At 39.6% G+C, this 19,856-nt stretch overlaps 1 protein-coding gene across 8 annotated transcripts in view; it reads left to right on the forward strand.

Moving 5' to 3' along the window:
* The window catches only part of TATDN1 (TatD DNase domain containing 1), a 34,726-nt gene that overhangs the window by 5,866 nt on the left and 9,004 nt on the right, over positions 1–19,856 (forward strand). For 3 of the 8 annotated variants that reach the window (XM_038392584.2, XM_043507368.1, XM_043507369.1), the window contains exons 4-11: positions 525–588; positions 2,753–2,896; positions 3,011–3,053; positions 9,226–9,311; positions 9,418–9,458; positions 10,632–10,708; positions 11,645–11,715; positions 14,479–14,605. In XM_038392584.2, coding sequence (XP_038248512.1) covers positions 525–588; positions 2,753–2,896; positions 3,011–3,053; positions 9,226–9,311; positions 9,418–9,458; positions 10,632–10,708; positions 11,645–11,715; positions 14,479–14,605 — 653 coding nt within the window. Of the gene's footprint in view, positions 1–524; positions 589–2,752; positions 2,897–3,010; positions 3,054–6,209; positions 6,267–9,225; positions 9,312–9,417; positions 9,459–10,631; positions 10,709–11,644; positions 11,716–14,478; positions 14,606–19,124; positions 19,288–19,856 lie in introns of those variants that run through there. The other 5 variants (XM_038392583.2, XM_043507367.1, XR_006278655.1 and 2 more) reach the window with 4 other exon arrangements.

A 19,856-nucleotide genomic window follows, 5' to 3' on the forward strand; every position in this document is an offset into this window, starting at 1 on the left:
CCATGGGGAAATAGAAAAGGAGTACTTGTGGCACCTTAGAGACTAACAAATTTATTAGAGCATAAGCTTTTGTGAGCTACAGCTCACTTCATCGGAATGCATCCGATGAAGTGAGCTGTAGCTCACGAAAGCTTATGCTCTAATAAATTTGTTAGTCTCTAAGGTGCCACAAGTACTCCTTTTCTTTTTACTGTTGTTAATAGTGGTATTGCAGTAATTGAATGGACTGTGACTGACATTATGGTGGGAGACTAATTTATGTACTACTGATCAAAAGCCATGATTTGGCCTATAGTACATTCACTAATGTCTCCTGAAAGTCTTAATGAATCTTGAGACGCTTGCGTGGTTTAACAGAATACTACTATATTCATAATATAAATAGCTACTAGGCTTTCCTCTGTCTAGGTTCTTCTCTGATTTCTATCACTCTGGTATATGAGTGCCTTTTAAAGCATTTCCTGGTTGTTTGCTGATAATTCAAAGTTGAACACACATTTACTAACTATTTTTCTTGGTTTCAGTTTATGATTACAGGTGGAAATCTACAAGATAGTAAAGATGCATTGCAGCTGGCACAGACAAACGGTATCCTTACTTTAAAAGACATGATGTATATTTAATCCATGTAGCTGTAGATTTCCACCCTTCCCCATGGCAATTAACATTTAAAATTACTTATTCCTGGAGCTATTGGCAGAATCCACATTATTCAGATTCAAGAAAAGAAAAAATATATCTGGGTCAGATGGATATATTCTACATTTATTTCTTGTTATTACACAGGGCATGGGGTATTGGTGGATATCAGTCCTTCCTATCTTCTGTTTCTGTATTTTTAGATAAAACAAATCAAGGGTGTTTTTGGAGGAGGAATACTTCTCTATCATAGAAGAATGTACAGAATTGCCAGCTCCCCTTATCTATTTCAGGGATTTTCAAAAGGCATTTGACAGGCTGCAAAGGCATACATTGCAGAATATTCTTCAGTCTTATGGAATTCCAGCTAAAGTTATCAATATCATCAATGCTATATACAGCAATGAAAAGTGTACTGTAAGAGTGAACTATCAGACAACAGCATGGTTCAGTGTGCACAGTGGTATGAAACAGGGCTGCATTGTGTATCTGATAATGAAGCAGCATGTTACCAACACAAACACTGGCATAGCATGGGTAGTTGCCAAATGCCTAGAAGACCTAGACTTTGCTGGTGATATAGTGCTATTGAATGACATCCCCAAAAGCTACAAATGAAGACCGACACCTTGGCAAAAACAGGAAGCCAAGTAGGGCTCAAAATCAGTTACACCAACACAAACATCCTTGAAACCCGGATGTTAAGCTGTGGCATCCTATTGGAAGGTAAAAACATCAAGAAAGTAGAATAGTTCATTTATCTGGGTAGCACCAGACTAGCCAATGGAGACTTCAGGAAAGAAATGACATCAAGGATAGGAAAGGCATTCACTAAACTCAACAACCTATGGAAATCGGAGATATAGAGTGCCAAAACAAAACTCAGAATTGTCAACTCAAACGTAATCTCAGTGCTAATATACAGCTCTGAGAGCTGGAGATCTACCAAACGATTAAACAGAAAACCAGATGCCTTTGAAAATAAGTGCTTTTAAAAGATCCTGGGCCTTGGATGGAAAAGTTTCATCACCAATGAAGAGATCCAAGAAATCACGAACCAGCAGCTTGTCTCTACCAGAATCAGAAGGAAGTGCTTGATGTATTTGGGGCATGTACTCTGGATGCTAAGACTTTCACACGAACCTGTCTAGTGGAAACCAACTGGTGTGAGGAAACAAGGGTGCCCAAGAAAAATCTTAAGAACCACCCTTAGTAGGGAGGGCAGAACAATTGGTCTGAACACCATAGAGCAGATGGAAGCAACAGCCAGTGACAGAAGGGGATGGAAGAGACTCGCAACACTGGTGTGAGAAGGATGTAATAATAATACTTCTCTGGCCCCTGCCCTTCTGGAGCCAGCTGAAATGCTCGTATAGTATTTACTGCTCAGGCTTGCAGTGCCACAAAGTGTGGAGTTTGTGCTGTTTTGTGCTGTAACATGATTACCATGTGGAATGGGGATATTTTTCTCTTTATTGCAGTGTTTACAGGTTCCCCCTTCTTTCTGTTTGAAAGCAGCCTCCATCCACTGTTCACCTAGATCCCTATTTAGCAGATCATTTAAGCATGTGAATGATCCCATCCCTATTCAGCAAAGCAGTTAAGCCTGTGCTTAAAATTCAATATATGCTTAAGTGCTCTGTTGAATAAGGCTGGGATTATTCATGTGCTTAAGTGTTTTGGTCAGTTGTGGTATTAACTTCCTTCACAAACAGACCCACAAATTCTGGATACCTAAACTGACTCGGCACATAATTTTCTGCTATAAAAGTTCCATAGGTGCCTAAGTTGTAGACTCTGGGACATGTGCACTGATGCCTTCCTCTAGGCTTCCGGTATCAGAACTTGTGGACAAGTTACCCCCTTACCTAGCTGGACTGAATCTTTCCCACCCCAACAAGGATTGCATAGGCGATTGGAACAGGTGGGAGGAAGAAAGTAACATGTTAAATCATGAGCCTCAGAGCTGAAGGTCACCTGGTTTGCTTGAACCAGCCCTGTTTCTGCCCAGGGTTTGCTCCAAGGAAAAAATAAATTTAGTGCGAGTTGCTGTTAATTGGATATAAACTTATTGTATTCCTGGAAAGAAAATTCTAATACTGTTATGCACTAGACATGTTTTACAGTACGGTTGGCTGTCATCCCACCCGCTGTGGAGAATTTGAGCAGAGTGACCCTGATCAATATTTAGCTGAATTGCAAAATCTCGTTGAAAAAAATAAGGGGAAGATCAGAGCAATTGGGGAATGTGGCCTGGGTAAGTATTGTTGGGATAGCTCAATATTATCCTCTTTTTGTTAAAATCTTAAAAAAAAAAAAAAAAAAAAAAAAAAAAAAAAGAATTAATTGTTCGTTTTTTTTTCTTTTGTAGATTTTGATAGATTAGAATTTTGCCCTAAAGACACCCAACTCAAGTAAGAAAGACTTGATAACTATAAAGATTGATGTATAAATCTTTACAGTGATTTACAACATTTTTCATTTTGTATTATAGCAACTGGCATTTTGTTGGTTGCATACCTTACCCTGTCTGTAAAATACACTTGAAGTCTGATAAGCTATTATTTTTTTTTACCAGCAATAATGATTTTATAGGAAAGAGACCTATATTAAAAAAAAAAAAAAATCAGGTACTTAGGGTGTAATTCACAAAGCAATTTAAGTGGTTAAATTCCAGAGAGTTAAACACGTAAATCCCAGTGTACAACCTCACTGCAATCCATTAAACTCCTTCTTGGCTGTCGCCTAATACTCTGGATGCCTAAACTCACTCAGCACCTAACTTTCTGCTGTAAAAGTTCCATAGATGCCTAAGTTGTAGACCCTGGGACATGTGCACTGATGCCTCCCTCTAGGCTTCCGGACACCTGTCTCTCACCAAAGCCCCAGAGCAATCTATGAACTGGGGGAAGAGAGGCATTTGGCTGCCTAAGTTGCTCATAAGGCCTGATGTGGTAGGCAACCTCTGAGCACACCGAACAGATTGGGTTCCATTCAGAATCTGTCCAGAGGAGGTTGTGGTGCCAACCTTAAAACTTTTATCCCTGTATTTGGAGCACTCACCTGGGATGCGGGAGATCCAGATTAAATTTCTCCCTCTCTGCCAGAGTTATAGAAGGGATTTGAACAGTGGCCTCCCATCTCTCAGGAGGGTGCTCTAACCATGGAACTATGGGATATTCTGATGTGGAGCTCCCTCAGTCTCTCCTGTTGAAGCTGTTCTGCTGTGGATAAATAATGAAAGAGTGATTGGAGCAATTGGCACCCACTTAATGTGCTGGCTTTTGTGCATTGCAGTGTTGTTCCTTTGATTTTTCTAGGCATCTAAAAGGCGCTGTGACGCTCAGCGTTGCAATGCTAAATTCCTTCATGGAGTGTTGTGTCCAGTTCAGGGCACCACATTTCAGGAAAGATGTGGATAAGTTGGAGAAAGTCCAGAGAAGAGCAACAAAAATGATTAAAGGTCTAGAAATCATGACGTATGAGGGAAGATTGGAAAAAAACTGGTTTTGTTTAGTCTGGAGAAGAGAAGACTGAGAGGGGACATAACAGTTTTCAAATACATAAAAAGTTGTTAGAAGGAGGAGGGAAGTAAATTGTTCTCATTAACCTCTGAGGATAGGACAAGAAGCAATGGGCTTAAATTGCAGCGAGGGCGGTTTAGGTTGGACATTAGGAAAAAACTTCCTGTCAGGATAGTTAAGCACTGGAATAAATTGCCTAGGGAGTTTGTGGGACCTGTCAGGGATGGTCTAGATAATACTTAATCCTGCCATGAGTAAAAGGGACTGGACTAGATGACCTCTTGAGGTCCCTTCCAGTCCTATGATTCTATTCCACTTTTAATATTGCAAAACTACTCTTATACCTGACATTGAATCAATACTTCCTTTGATGTAGAATCAATAAGAATTTGAGAGTTCCTGGATAGGAAAGGCATTCACTGACTTTGCTATTCAAGAACTGTCTGGAGCTCCAGTCCAGAGGGAAGCCTACAATAGAGAGTGGCATAGAAGGGAGGCTTGTAGAAGGGAGTGGAACTGTCACAGAGGATAAAGCCTGCAGTGGATAAGGGGGCAAGATATTGGCAAGGGAGGCCTTTGGAGCAGGGCAATCTAGGAAAGCTGGTGAGGAGCGGGCTAGTTTGTCAGAGGGCAAAGCACGCATTAAGGAGCAGGGAAGGGACTGAGTTGTTCTGATGGAGGCATGCTGGCACTGCACCCAAAATTGGGTTGTGTTGTTGGGGAGGAAACCCTGCAGAAATGAGTAGGGCTGTCTAGGGAAGCAGTTGAGAAATGCATCTTTGACAGCAGGTGATAAAATTTCAATAAAATAACCTTTGGACTTATGGATGATGCTTGCACATTGCTTTCCGAGTAGGGAGAGAACTAATGTCATTCACAAAAGTGGAGCGGTTACCTGGGACTTTTTACACTTTGCACCTGCAGTATGAAGCTTTAGCTTTCGTTACAGAAGGTATAGTGGCTTGTAAATAGGTTAAAAGCTACAGCATTGCCATGCTACTGTACTAGCCTCTTGTAGTAAGAGGATCAGCCAAGTGGCCAGCATATTTTTTCTTGTTCTTATTATTGTGCTGAATTCAATAAAGCACAGCTTTGTGAAGACTTGTTCAACCATTGCTGTGAAATGAAACACTGGAATAGTGAGCAGGAGTAGATGTCACTTTGAAGATTCTTCTGTTTCCTAAACAGAGCCTGAGCCTACTGAAATAAATCTAATTGTTCCTTCCCACTACATAAGCTAACAGACAGCTATCTGAATCAGCATGATCAGTGATGCAGGTGCTTAACTTGTAGTTTTAGTGGGCTAGAGGAAAACCTCTAATCAGCCATACTTAAATTGGCGTGGGAGGGTAGAAGAGGGAAAATAAGTTCCTTCATGGAGTGTTGAACAGGGAGATCATCTGTGAGTTGCAGAGGCAGAAAGTCTCTACCATCTGATTGTTCAGTGATCTGAAATAAATTGGTTTTGTCAGTTCAGTTCCTGTTGGCTCCACTTGGCATCCTTGCTGGAAATCACCATACAGAAAAGATAGATGGGGATGGGAGGGAGGGGAATGAGAGCAGGCAACAAAGAAATGTAAAATGGGGAAAGACACATGCCACTTTTAGGTTTGTAAATTTAATGTTATTATTTTCCTCAATATTTTTGCATTTTGCTGGTAGCTGTCCTACATATGTCTGGGAAAATTACTGTTAAGAGTTTTAAAATTGCATGCCATAGTGTTAGGCGTTTAGAGTTTCAAACCAAGATAAGGGAAAGTTTTAAAATTAATAATTAAAAAAAAAAAAACATAAGGACACTGAAAGGAAAAAAAAAAAAGATGGAGTGAGTGTAGCCAATATGCCAGTTGTCAGCTTAGATGGTGTCAAACTGTTATACTACTTAAGATTGCTAGCAGTCAGCCAGATGTTACCCTGTAAGAGAAGAAAAATAACACCATTTCCCAGTAGATTATGCCTGCGTATAACTTCTAAGTTCCATTTCATGCTTAAACATTATTTTCTGTTGCAGTGTAACTTTGTTTCCTTGAGGACAATTTTCTATGAAGACTAGAGAATATCTGTCTCCTGTCTTGCACAGCCATTCATGATGAAAGTCCTTTGGTAAAGCTGCCCCAGGAGCAGTTTCTATCAAGTTTTCCTTCTTCCTCTTTCTCACCTGTTCCGGTGTAGAAATCATAAAAATTGGCCAGGAGATTCAGGGACGTGTATTAAATGTAACATGAATAACTTTAAAGTTGATGGAATTCCTTTAGTGTGTGTGTTTATATTAATTTGGATTCTTTGGTTAAATATTTGGTTGCTAGCTATTTATAGCTTTTGTGGTTAAATAATTGAAATGGTTTGACAGCTGGCTTTTTTTTTTTTTTTTTAAATAAATAGCTGTTGGGTTTTTTCTCCCCCCTCCCTTAGGAAGAGTAGGCTTTGTGTGACTGTCCCTTGATTGATGCTAGTTCTCTGGTGCTACCACTCACTCTTTTTTTGCATTTGTCATGCTTTTCTTTCCCCCTGTTCTGTATGTATGGTTATCATATTAAGTATTTATTACTATATGTCCAGTCCACTCTGGTGTTGTGCATCATACACACCTGCATGTGGACTGGATCTTCCCTTTAAAGGATTTTTTATGTGTGAGGATAGGAATACTCATTAGTTTAAGCAACAAAATATAAAGAAACTTGGCAAATGCAGTAAGAATCATTTTGTTGGTCAGGCAGCAATGTCCTCTTGCCTTGTCCAATTAATGTTATCCTCCAAAGGGCTTACTCACAGTAAGTCTGCTATTTATTCCTGTCCCTATCATGTTTCCTTATCGGTTCTAATTTGCCAGTCTGGTGACAGCTTGGCAGCCAAAACCAACCAGAAATGACCAATGTAGCAATCTAGAGACTGAACTAGCTACAAATGGAAATTGACATGGTGTTGAAATACTAATTGGTTTGCTTTGGAAAGTGTGTTGGGAAAACTGGCACCCTGGTTGGTTTCTCTCCGCCCACCCTTCCATATGTCTTTATAGAGCTCCGGCATGACTACTACTGGCTCTTCATCCAGCAAAGAACAGAATAGCAGGGGGTAGAAAAAGCGGGGAGAGGGAGAAAGATAAGAGAATAGGCAAACTAAATGCAGAAAAAAGGAAGGAGGAGATAAATAACAGAAGACCTGAAGAGGGTTAAGTAGATAGAAGGAGAAATGGGGCAGAAATAATAGTAGTGATCCTAATGTTGGTACCTTAATCTTCCATTGAGAAATGACACACCAAAATTTAAAGTCTTTCTTGGTAGCCTACCATACAAGTAAAATAACTGGCAGCCTGCTACCTAATTATAACAGTTGAGGATATAAAGGCCAGGAGAATGCTCCCCTATTTTCTCCAACCCACAGATACTCAATTTGATTGATCTTTGTGCTGTTGATATCCAGATGACATTAACCCCCAGCTTTCAGAGTAGCAGCTGTGTTGGTCTGTATTCGCAAAAAGAAAAGGAGTACTTGTGGCATCTTAGAGACTAAGGTTAGTCTCTAAGGTGCCACAAGTACTCCTTTTCTTTTAACCCCCAGCTGTTTCCTAATTTTTTTTGGGGAAATGTGCTGCAATTGTGCTAAATTTAAACCTGAAGTTCCTCAATTTTTAAAGCTTCCTGGAGATAACTGAATTATCTTTTTTTTTTTTTTTTTTTTTTTATAAAAAAAAAAAGGGGGGGGGTCACACTTCTGGTTCAGTGTCTTCCCAGCATAAACCCATTTGCATTCCCCCAGTGTTGCCATTCCTGGCCTCTTATTAACTGACTTCCAAAACGTATCACTTAATATAGTAATGTGTTCAGGGAACACTTCCCTTTAAAGATCTATCCTTTAGTCATTTCACAGGCAAAAACTCCCATTCAGTTGAACCATTAGTGCGGTGATACTCAGATTTCAGTGGTTCAGAAGCCAAATTAGCCATCCACATGATCTAAAAGAGCCACAGTAGTGCAAATTCATTGCTTCTTTACTATATATACCAGTGGTTCTCAAATTTTTTTTTTTTTTTTTTTAGCAGACCACTAGCTGGGGGTCTCAGAGGACCACTTAATGATCTTTCCAAATGTTGTTTGTATCATTAGCTAACTATTGAAAAGCGCTTTGGATAAAAACGTTCTATTAATAAAAACCTTAATCATTTTTTTGTTCTACAAATAAAAGCGCACAATTCATATTTTAATATTAGTAGTCTTACCTTTCCAATGCGATGAATGTACCCTTTCTTCCCCGCTGCGGCAGCCCCCAAGCTGGGGCTGGGAAGAAGGGGAGTCTCTCCTCCATCACAGTAGCCACAGAGCTGCCATCTCTCCTCGGCAACTGCAGCCCTGGAGCTAGGGAAAGTTGCCTCTTTCTCTGACCGCCGCAGCCTTGCACGTCCTAAATTCCGCCCACCCCCTCTTCTCACCCCACTGTCCCCTCCCACCTACCTCCTATTTTCCCCCAAGGCTACCACCTCAACTTACATGTGCGTCTTCTCCAGGGTCCAAGCTTGTAATTAGTGGAACTAAGCCTGAATGGCTAATTAGGTGGGTGGCCCTTCATTCTCTCATGTGCGACTGCCCAAGCATGTACCCGAGAGGGAACTATCCACGGACCATCTGAATGGAGCTCATGGACCACTGGTTGTCCAGAGACCACAGTTTGAGAACCTCTGATATATGCTATTTATGTATTTTTTATATATAATTATATACATATATATAATCACACCAAAATGACTGACCAAGTATTCTACAATTGGCTAATAACATTGTAAAAGCATTTTGAATGGTTAATAACTTAGATTGGCTAATAATTAAATTAGTGTTTTAATATCACATGCTGCAAAGAGCCACAGGAGACCCGTTAAAGAGCCTCAGTCTGAATATCACTGCTTTAGTGTCTTAATTCTTGTGGACAAAAATGCACATGGGTTTTTGTTGTGTGTTTTTTTTTGTTTGTTTGTTTGTTTTTGAAGACCATTCTGTCTCATGGCATCCTTTACACCATTTTTATTCAATCTTGCACCCAGTTTCTACCTTAAACTTATTTTTTCTTACAGATACTTTGAAAAGCAATTTGACCTATCAGAGAAAACAAAATTGCCAATGTTTCTCCACTGTAGAAATGCACACACTGAATTTTTAGGTAGGTTTTGCTCAAGACTGAATGTGACAAAAGTTTTTAATAGTTTGCTTTTGCCCTTTAGCAAATAGTTAGTTTTGCTTACATTGTTCTTTCTTTTAATTGGCAGAGATAATGAGAAGGAATAGAGATAGATGTGTGGGAGGAGTGGTAAGTATGACCAATCTTATAATAAATTATATTCAGTCTAACACTCATTTCATTGTTTTGAGTACTATCCTTTTGTTTGTAATATAATCTCAGTAGATTTCCGGTTAAACCATTTAAACCACTACAAATCCATAGTAGCTTTACAATCCCTTTCACTACTTTTATCCTTCTCACTGTTGCTTTTCCAACAGTTTCTTGCAAGGTATGAGGATTGGTCAAGGAGAGAGACTTTGCAAGCTGACATCAACAGTTTTTATTGGCTTGGCAGAAGTGTAGCTTTAAGCACTTTTTGCTTAAACTGGCTCCTTCCCAATTCTGAAGTATCTACAGCTGCAGTTAGTTGTAAGAAGTACTAATCCTGTCAAGAAATTGAAACCCAATATAAAATGGTGGGTTTTGTACATGGATATGGACAGGGTTCAGTTTAGATATTGATTGGTGGGATACTAGATCACCAAGAGTTTTAAAATAAATAAATAGGTCATACTTTTTACATAAGGGTCATGCTTACCTCACTACAAACCAGTCTGTTTTAGTGATGAAGTCCTCTCCATCGTTGGTCCTACTACCACTAATGTCTAGGATGCCTTTTCTGTGATTGACAAACTGCACTTTTTCTGGTGCAACTAACTTTGTACCACTGCATTTTTAATTTCTTGTCTGTTGCATGCTCCAGTAAGAACTGTAACCACAAACGTTCACTTTTTATATCAAAACACTTTGTCAAAACCATGTCCATATGTAACTTTCAATCAATATATATCTGCAGAAATTAAGGTTTTATATTTTAATGTTAAAAATAGTAACTGCAAACAAAAGACAATTTTTAAAAGAATTCTTACAGGTTACTTTAAAATATAATTATCATCCCTGGCTGAGAGAGAAGAGCAGGCCATCCTTTCGAAATGCATTCAGAACCAACTCTACTTGTCAAGGGGCTGCACTCTTTTGTCAATATTGGGGTGCAGAATTCAGTCTGTGACCCTCTTGCCCAAAAGCAAAAGTGCTATCAGATGAGCCTTACTTACTCTATAATTCACTGAATTCTATATAAATATACCTTGCATATTACCTCTGGTTTTTACTTTACAATTAACTATAAATATTTACACAAATATTAATTTTGGGTTACAGGTTTTCTTACATGATAAAGTATATAAACATCTTTTCTAGGTACATTCATTTGATGGCACAAAGGAAGAAGCAGCTGCTATAATAGATTTGGATCTCTATATAGGAATAAATGGTTGGTAAGTTCTTTTCTTTTCAACAAATGATTATTTTAAAATAGTTTCATAACTTGAAATGTAATTTACTTTTTAAAATGAGGTTGTCTTCAAAGCCCATTAGACTAAGTGATCATTTGTAGACAGATTTAGATTTGCACTTATTAATCTGTTAACTGCAAAAAGTTCTTAATTCACAGGTCAAATGCATTCCTCTTTACTCACTGAGATAATCTAGTCTTGGGCCCTTTCTGAGATGCTCCATGCCAATTCTAGTTTGTAAATAAATGAGGTGGTGGAGTGTAGAGGCAGCTTTATTTTAGGACAGAATAATAAAAAAAAAAAAAAAAAAACAACCTACATTGTCTAGTCCAAAAGTAACCAAGAATTAATGTGACCAGCCTGATCTACCAGTGGACTGGGCTGAAATCACACTATTAATTATCCTGAGACCTAACTGTTTGATTTACGTGAGCTCAGACTGCTACACCCTTTGGCAGGAGCCTTTAAATTATCCAGGTAACGAGCCAGGTGAACACAGAAACCCTGCAGAAGCTTCCATATGCTTTACCAGGCCAGTGTGGCTGTAGAAGCTGATTTGTGGAACTGGAATTAGGACTGAGACTGTGGGCCACCTCCTAGGGTTGTCATTTTTTAGCTGTGGCTTGGACACACAGCTGGGAGCTTTTTTTTAATATAAGTTGAAGCAAATAATACTTACACATTATTTAGAAATTAACTCTTTAAGAAACCACTTTTGCTAAGAAACCATTTTTGTAAGCAAGGTAATTAAATACTAGCCAGAGAACATTGTACTTAGTTTCTAAAAGTTGTGAGCTTCATAAGGCTCTGAGAAGATGATTCCAGTCACACATCGCTTAAGTATGGTTTGAACAAAAAACCACAATCCTCTAACAAAACATCAATTTAAAATTCACTCCCTATTCTTATGATTTCTAGCTCACTGAAAACAGAAGTCAACTTAGAAACATTGAAGTCAATTCCTAGTGAAAGATTAATGATAGAAACTGGTAAGTTGCTGTTTTGATGGACCATATTGCATTTTTTTAATGTTTTGAAAACTTTATTAGACGTGGAGTTATGCTTGTATGGCAGTGAATATAAAGGGCAGTCTTCAGACACAAATTCACCATTACAGTAACTGGTTAGGAATGGGGAAAGGATTACCTTGTTCTCTATGGGTATGTCTACACTGCAGTGTAAGCCCAGGGTTGGAATTCAGGCTCAAATCTAGCCTCTCTTCCTTCTAGACACAAATCTCGCTAACCCACGACTCAGACCCAGGACCCCAAGGAGGTGGAGGGTCTGAGCCTGAGTCAAGCCAGGACCAACAGTTCAAGCCCTATTGCTCTGCAGCATAGAAATAGCCCCATTGGACTTGTGGTCCGGAAGATTGTGAAAAGTATTCCACAGTCCCACAGGCCAACTTTTTGTCCTCTAGACAGGCACAGTCAAGTTTTTCCACACTGCACCACAATCAAAGGGTGAGAGTGGCCATTTTTTGGGAGGGTGTTAAGAAGTCTGGGATATGGGTGGTTGGATTCAGCCCCCCATAATGCAGCGTAGATGCTGAAGCCCCAGGTTGGGATGCAGGGTTCAACAATTCCTAACATGGGGTTACAAATGAGTGTAGATGCTCAAGCCCTAGGTCAGGGGTTGGCAACCTGCGGCACGCATGCTGATTTTTAGTGGCACTCTGCTGCCAGCTGGGGTCCTGGCTGCTGGCTCTGCTCAGCCTGCTGCTGGCCTAGCTGGTCGGAACCCAGGGCCAGCAGCGGGCTGAGCGGGGCCAGCGGCTGGGACCCCGGCTGGCAGGGGCTGGCGGATGGAACCCCAGACCAGCAGCGGGCTGAGTGGCTCAGTCCGCTGCCGGTCGGGGTTCCATCTGCCGTCCCCACTGCTGGTCTGGGGTTCGGTCTGCCGGCCCCTGCCAGGCTGGGTCCCGGCCACCGGCCCTGCTCAGCCCGCTGCCGGTCAGGGTTCCATCTGCCATCCCCACTGCAGGTCTGGGGTTCGGTCTGCCGGCCCCTGCCAGCCCAGGTCCCGGCCACCGGCCCTGCTCAGCCCACTGCCGGTCTCGGGTTCCAGCCCCTGGCATGCGAAACCTTAAGTTACCGTAAATAAATGAAGACTTGGCACACCACTTCTCAAAGGTTGCCGACCCCTGCCCTAGGTTATAACAAACCCAGTGTCTGCTAAGTGGAGTTCTGTTAACACCTGGGCTTACATTGCGGTGTAGATATACTCTAAAAAACCCTCTGGCAGACTCAATGAGCAGAGTTCATGGGCTCCAGCAGTAATTATATTCAGCCCTCTTCTGCTAGAAAAGAACATGGATCACCTTGACAGAGACTGAGGGCATGAATGAATAAAAGGGGAGACACTAAGGCCTGGTCTACACTGCAGGGGGGATCGATCTAAGTTATGCAACTTCAGCTGTGTGAATAATGTAGCTGAAGTCGACATACTTAGATCGACTTACCGTGGTGTCTTCACCGTGGTAAGTCGACTGCTACTGTTCCCCCCGTCAAGTCCACCTGCGCCTCTCTCGGCGGTGGAGTACAGAAGTCGATGGGAGAGTGCTCGGGGGGCCATTTATCACGTCTAGACTAGACATGATAAATCGACCCCTGCTGGATCGATCACTGCCCGCCAATCCGGTGGGTAGTGTAGCCATACCAAAAGCAGAGTGTAGATATGCCAAACACTATGGTAAAGAATGTGATAAAGGCCATCGCGTTATCAGCAGTAATGGCACTTGGGTGCATACCAGGAACTTCCAATTCATTAAGCAAAACAATATGAAAGAGGGCCTGAAAATACCTCCTGGAATAATTAGTTATGATTGAACTGATCCATTAGTGGATATTGGTTCTAGTCATTTATTTCAGACATCAGTAGTAGGACAGTTAAAAATAGATTGGGAGATTTAGTCCAACAGTTATGTATTTTGGCATATCTGAAAAAGGCTGTTTTTAAAAACCCTGTAAATCCCTGCATTTCATTTGTGTCTTAAACAAAGGCACATCAGGGTGTATATCAGTGATACTCAGACTTCAGTGGTTCAGGAGCCAAACTGGCAAGCAACATTACTCAAAAGAGCCATAATAGTGTGAATTCATAATTTTATTAACTATAGTACTATATATTCATATTTAAACAGTATGATGGGGAAATATTAGTTCATATATATATATTATTCTCACAGCAAAATAACTGACCAAGTATTGTTTTATCAACTACAATTGGTTAATATAGTAAAAGCATCCTGATTGATTAATAACTTAGACTGGTTAATAATTAAATCAATGTTTTAATATCGTGTTCCAAAGAGCCGCAGGAGACTCATTAAAAAGCCACTTGTGACTCACGAGCCTCAATCTGAGTATCGCTTGTGTATATAAACTTTCTGTGGGTTACACAAGTGGTTCACTGGCTAGCAGCCCTTGTCATGGTAGCATTTCTCTTTGCTTCTTTTATTGTACTGCATTATTGCTGAATAAAGTGGCTAATTTTATAATATGTAAAAATCTTACAGAATTTAATATAATGGAATAGTAATTTTGAAGTAATTTATTCATTATCGTGGATGTTAAATGAACTAATCTCATAATCATTCCTTTATCATTTGGGAGAGAAACTTTGGGAAAGGAATGATTTCTAAAATGGGCTTTGGTCTGTGGAAGGTGGGGAGGACATAAACTGACAGAGCAAACAGTTATATGAAATTACTAACGATTGTATACATTTAACTCTTGTTTGAATCATGCAAGATGCTCCCTGGTGTGGCGTGAAAAATACTCATGCTGGGTCAAAGTGTATAAAAACAACATTTCCCACAAAAAAGAAATGGGAACTACAGCATTGCTTGAAGGACAGAAATGAACCTTGCCATATAATGTAAGTAATTTTTATATTTGAAACAAAAGGTTTGGAAACATACACAAGCACATACAAAATTTAGTAGGCTTAAACCAATGACAGAGTTATTGAATCGGGAGCAAGGTGTTGTACTCTAAGATATGTTTTACAAAATACATTGTGGCTAACTTTTCAGAGGTTCTTGCATCTCCATTGATTTCAGCAGGAATTTTGGAAGCTCAGCAAATCTTAAAATCAGTTCCTTAGTGATGTCTTTTCATTTGATATCCCATGTATTCGTTCCGTCTACTTTGTAGTTTCCTTGTGTAACAAGAGGTTAATTCTCCCCTTACCACTACCAAAATAGAGTCCAAGTACCCAAATTCTAATTAATGTCACAGTTTTGCTCTTCCAGGTGTAGCTGTTAGAGTACATGCAACACCAGAAGAGCCAACTGTGTGATCTTTTAAAGTGGGAGGGGGTAGTGGGACACAGAGTGGATACAAATTGTTTTTCTCCAAATCACTACTGGTTTAAGAGTACTTCCAGAAGATGAGGAGGCTAGTGTTAGTGTAGCTGTAACCTGAAGATCAGCAGCAAAATGAAATTGATTGATTAAGATCACATCAGTTTTGTTCTGCTCTACAGCCAGTAAAAACACCAGTTTGAGATTTGGAGATGAACAAGAATGCCCCAAAAGGGCGTTTGGAGAGGGAAATGCTTCAGGTGCCTATGGCCTGCTTTGCTCTAGAATCTAAATGTCTAGAAAAAACAAACAGAAGGGGGTAAAAGTGCTACTTTTGATTTTTAAATTGTATTAACTATAATCACTAAATGAGATTGGTGGCTGAAATACTCAAATCTCATCAAATGCTGATCCCCTATTGTTTCAGTCTGGTTTTCGGGTTAGATCTGCTTTCTCCTGTTTTTACCCACCACCACAAAACATTACATGAAATGCTCTGATTATAAGTAGGCTTAGAAGAGTTTGATTTTTATTATTTTATGTCAACTGAAGATGATTTTTTCTGTTTTTATCAATTTACATTTAACAGTTGTGGGAAATTTATGGGGGAGGTGAGGCAATTATTGACAGTGGATGTGGAGAGTCAAAAAGTTAAAGCTGTATAATTGTGATATTGACCATTTCTGTTTTTTACATCTAAATATCCTTAAATCAAACTCTAATAAGTTCTCAAGCAGCATTTTTCTCTATCTGTACATTTCAATTATCAATGGAAATATTTTTTCATCAGTTTGTATATCGTGAAATTGACATTTACCTAAAAATCTAATTCTCCCAAGCCTAGTTGTAAGTGACTTTAATTCACTTTTGGCCCAGTAACAGTTTGCAAGAGTGTCTGTCAGCAAGAATGTAAATATGTTTGTAGTAACCAAAATCTGAAACTAGTTTACTTGTAGAAATGTTCAGTCATTTTGAAAAAATTTTATAAGTTAATTTTTAAAAGCTAGTGTCTTAAAAAAAGTCTTTGGATGCAGCTACTAAAGAGTCCAAATAAATTTGGCAAGTAATCCACAAGATAGTGGATTGATCTTACTTTGATATGGCATCATCTATTATAAGAGTGTTCAGAAGCATAGCAATTTGTAGAAGCCTTTGAATAACATGTACTTTCCAATACATTATCAGACCTTATAGGGACACAGTTTGATTTAACAATTTCTAACAATATTTTGACAAACTTGTATATGTCCCCAACTTGTAAAGTTTATCTTCTCCCTGCTGCTGTTTTAGAAAGGTTAAAAGTCTATTCCTTCCCCTCTCAGCTGCTCCTGTTTCAATTTAGCTGTTAGCAGTCAATACCTTGTTACAGAGAGTGGGGGAGAATATGCAGCAGAGCTTCCCCTCCCCACCCCATCCCTCAAGAGCAGTACATGAGATATGAAGTGCAACTAACGATGGATAAAATTTTATTTTATTATTTTACTGGGAGCGGGGGAAGGATTTCCTGATTTCAGTGACAGTCAGCAACCTGTAACATTAGGTATAAAATGTTTAGATCAAAATGTGACTAAAGTCAGTCACCCTTTAAAATGATCACAAATAGCATGCAGCCAACTTCAAAACAACTTCAACCCTGAATATCAATTCTCAGATGTAAATTGGACAAAACAAAATCTTTAGTTGGTTACTTTAATCTCAGATAAAATGAAGTGTGATAAGTGACATTGGAGGCCATCTTAGGCTAGATCCACAGAGATTTTGGTACTTAACTGCCACTTTATATGCCTACATTTGACCCTTGCTCTGCTGCTGCCTGAATTCCTGCTGGTGGGCACATGCAAAGCTGACCAAGTTCTGACGCTCAACACCTACTTCATACCTCAGCCCCAGTGGGATTCACAAACTAGACTTTCTCTCATCTATCTTGCCTGCAGGTCCCAATTTGGTAGGTATTCTCAGGGGTCTCCTAAGAGCATGTCTACTGGAATGGACCCCAGAAAAACATAGCCTGAAAAAGGAGGTGGAATACTTTGTCACTGAAGCAGAGACCTGAGTATCCTAGGAGAGTATGCTAACCCCTAGGCTATTTTCTCTCAAGGCTGATGATTAAGTATGTGACACAAAGTAAAACAGCTTCAGCAAGAAAGATTGAGACATTCGTCCCAAAATACCCTGTTAGCCTAATGGTTAGGGTACTCACCTGAGAGGTAGAAGACCTGTGTTCAAGTCCCTGTTCTCAATCAGGCAAAGTGCACATCTGAACCTCTCTCTCCCACTCTGGCAGAGTACGTGAACTACTTGGCTACTGAGTTTAAGGGCAGTACCCTCTTCCTCAGTTTTATTTGAAAAAGGGCTGAGCTGATTTAGGGATCTAATTAGGAGGCTATTCAGTGGTGAATCCCAAGTGGAAACAGGCACCTAACTCCCTTTGAGGGGGTGAGGCTTAGGCAAAACCTCTCTCTTTGGCATTATCTTCTAGTTAGTTTAGGCAGCTGCCAGCTCAGCCTGTGGTGGCTTTTGTGAATTCCCTTTTTAGGCACCTAGCCCGCATTCACAGTGCCAGAGAGCATGGGAGCCTGACTTGGGGCTAAGGTGTCCTCTGGGTGGCAGAGCACCTAAATGTAGGTATTACAAGACTTACCCTACATCCCCTTTGTGGATCAGGCCCTTCCTCTTTAACAACCAAAAGATGTGGCTATTAAAGGAGGTAAGGTGGAAAGTACTGTCAAAATAAACTACATCAGGCCTTTGTCTTAGGCCAGCGGGTGATGGTCTGTTCTCCGTAAGGGGAAAATTCCCTGTTGTCATTGTCAGAGCTACACAGATTCTCAGCTAGTGTTACTTGGGGTAGCTACATAAGCTTCTGTAGAGCTACACCAATTTACACTGGCTAAATGTCTGACTTTATGGACTTCAAGTTGAGATTTTCTATTCAGGAATCTAAATAGGTGGCCTGGTTTTTCAGAAGTGCTGAGCAGCTTCTACTGAAATTAAGGGGAGCTGCTGGGTACACAGAACTTTTAGAAAAGGCCACTTATTTATTGGCCTAAATATGGACTTTAGCTTAAGATTTCCTAGTGAGACTTCCTGAGGCCAGATCCTCAGCTGGGGTAAATTGGTGTAGCTCTACTGAAGCTAATGTATCTACAACCAGCTGAGAATCTGTCCCTCAATGATCACTTTCACTTACTGTTAATGTCTTGTGCCTACAACAAACAACCTGTGCAGAAATTTTTCTTGTGAACTGAAGCTTTAGTGGCAATAAAGAACTTGAAAGGGCAGCACTGTAGAATTTAACTGAGGTTTTTCCTGAGATGTGAAGCCGAAGTATATCCACTAATTCAGCTGCGTCTAAAGCAGCACAATATTGCATTAATAGTCAGAAGGTAGTCCAAAGGGCTACTAGGGATCACCAAGTAGTAGAAGGAACTACTATTCCATCCTTGTCTTTCAACTACTAATTAGAAATCTGTATTTTCTAAATACAAAGTGGTAGTGCATTGCTCCACCTGTCAAGACTCTCCGTGTAACACTTTTTGAAAAGTGCAACTATTAATTTAGTCTTATCTTTTGGCTTCTTCCCCATCCCTTTTTAACAACCAGATTTGTTAGAATACCATATTCTTGAAGTGTTAATTTAACAAGCTATTGCTAAACACCCAAGAACTTGTTCATTAGAAATAAATTTGGATAGGAAGCAAGGGTATAGGCTATTTAATTGACTACACTCTTAAATTCACCCTTTGAACTTCTGATGACCTACGTGAGAGATTTATACTGCACTTTATCCAAAATAGCAGAAATGTCACCCGTACAGCAAAATCACTTTCATTGGAATATAAGGTGGTTTAACTACCTATGTAGGCCAAGCAAAAGTTGTCAAAGGATCAAAGATTAGGAGAGTGCCAGTGAGTGGTTGATGTTTTAAGTGGTAGAAGCTAGTTACTGTGTACAAATGAAACTAAAGTATACTTGAACCAGTAAGTCCCGACCATCTTGGTCCCTGCATAGCTAGTTGTGTACACACAAACTAAACTGACAATATATTTACCATTGCACATAACTGAGTAAAATTAACTTTTTTCTTTTTAGTCAAGTACTAGAGATAATGACGACAGTAAGAGAAGAAGACCCACTTGAACTGGCCAACACTCTTTACAACAATACCATTAAAGTCTTTTTTTCCGATATGTAATGCTGTTATCCTTTTTTTGTATAAAAGTATGTAAAGTCTGTTAATCTTACTATAAAACTTTAAAAAAAAACCCCACTCCTGCAAAAATAAATAAATAAATAAATATTTTCAGGTATGACAAGATTAAACCTCTTTTGTAAACCTCATATACTGAACATCTAAAACCGGGGTTCTTGCAACAAAATTTTTGGTGGCCTCATAATGCGGCAACCAACTCTTTCTGGTGGTCACTCTGACCATTTTTCCTAAAATACTTAACTTTAGGAAAAATAATAAATATGCACATACGTGTCCAAATCACTAATTTATTTGTGTGGTTGGTTTTTTTTTTTTTTGCAGACTCAAATGTAGTTATGTCTTATTTACTGGACCTAAACAGAATAGAAACAGATAAAGTACTTTGCATGGTTTGTTTTTTTTTGGGGGAGGGGGGGATTTTTTAAAGATTTGCTAGCTAGTAAGTCTGTTTCTGTGAAAAGTGATATTTGAATGTTTATCACTTTTCACTGCAGCAGGCTTGTTAGCTAGCTGGGAGACAGTTTAAAGTGATAAACATTCAAATATCACTTTTTTCACAACTGACTTAATTTGTCCTCCAGTTTGCCAGACCTAAGCCCTGGATAGGGAGG

The sequence above is a fragment of the Dermochelys coriacea genome, chromosome 2 (genome assembly GCF_009764565.3).
Source record: "Dermochelys coriacea isolate rDerCor1 chromosome 2, rDerCor1.pri.v4, whole genome shotgun sequence".
NCBI lineage: Eukaryota > Metazoa > Chordata > Testudines > Dermochelyidae > Dermochelys > Dermochelys coriacea.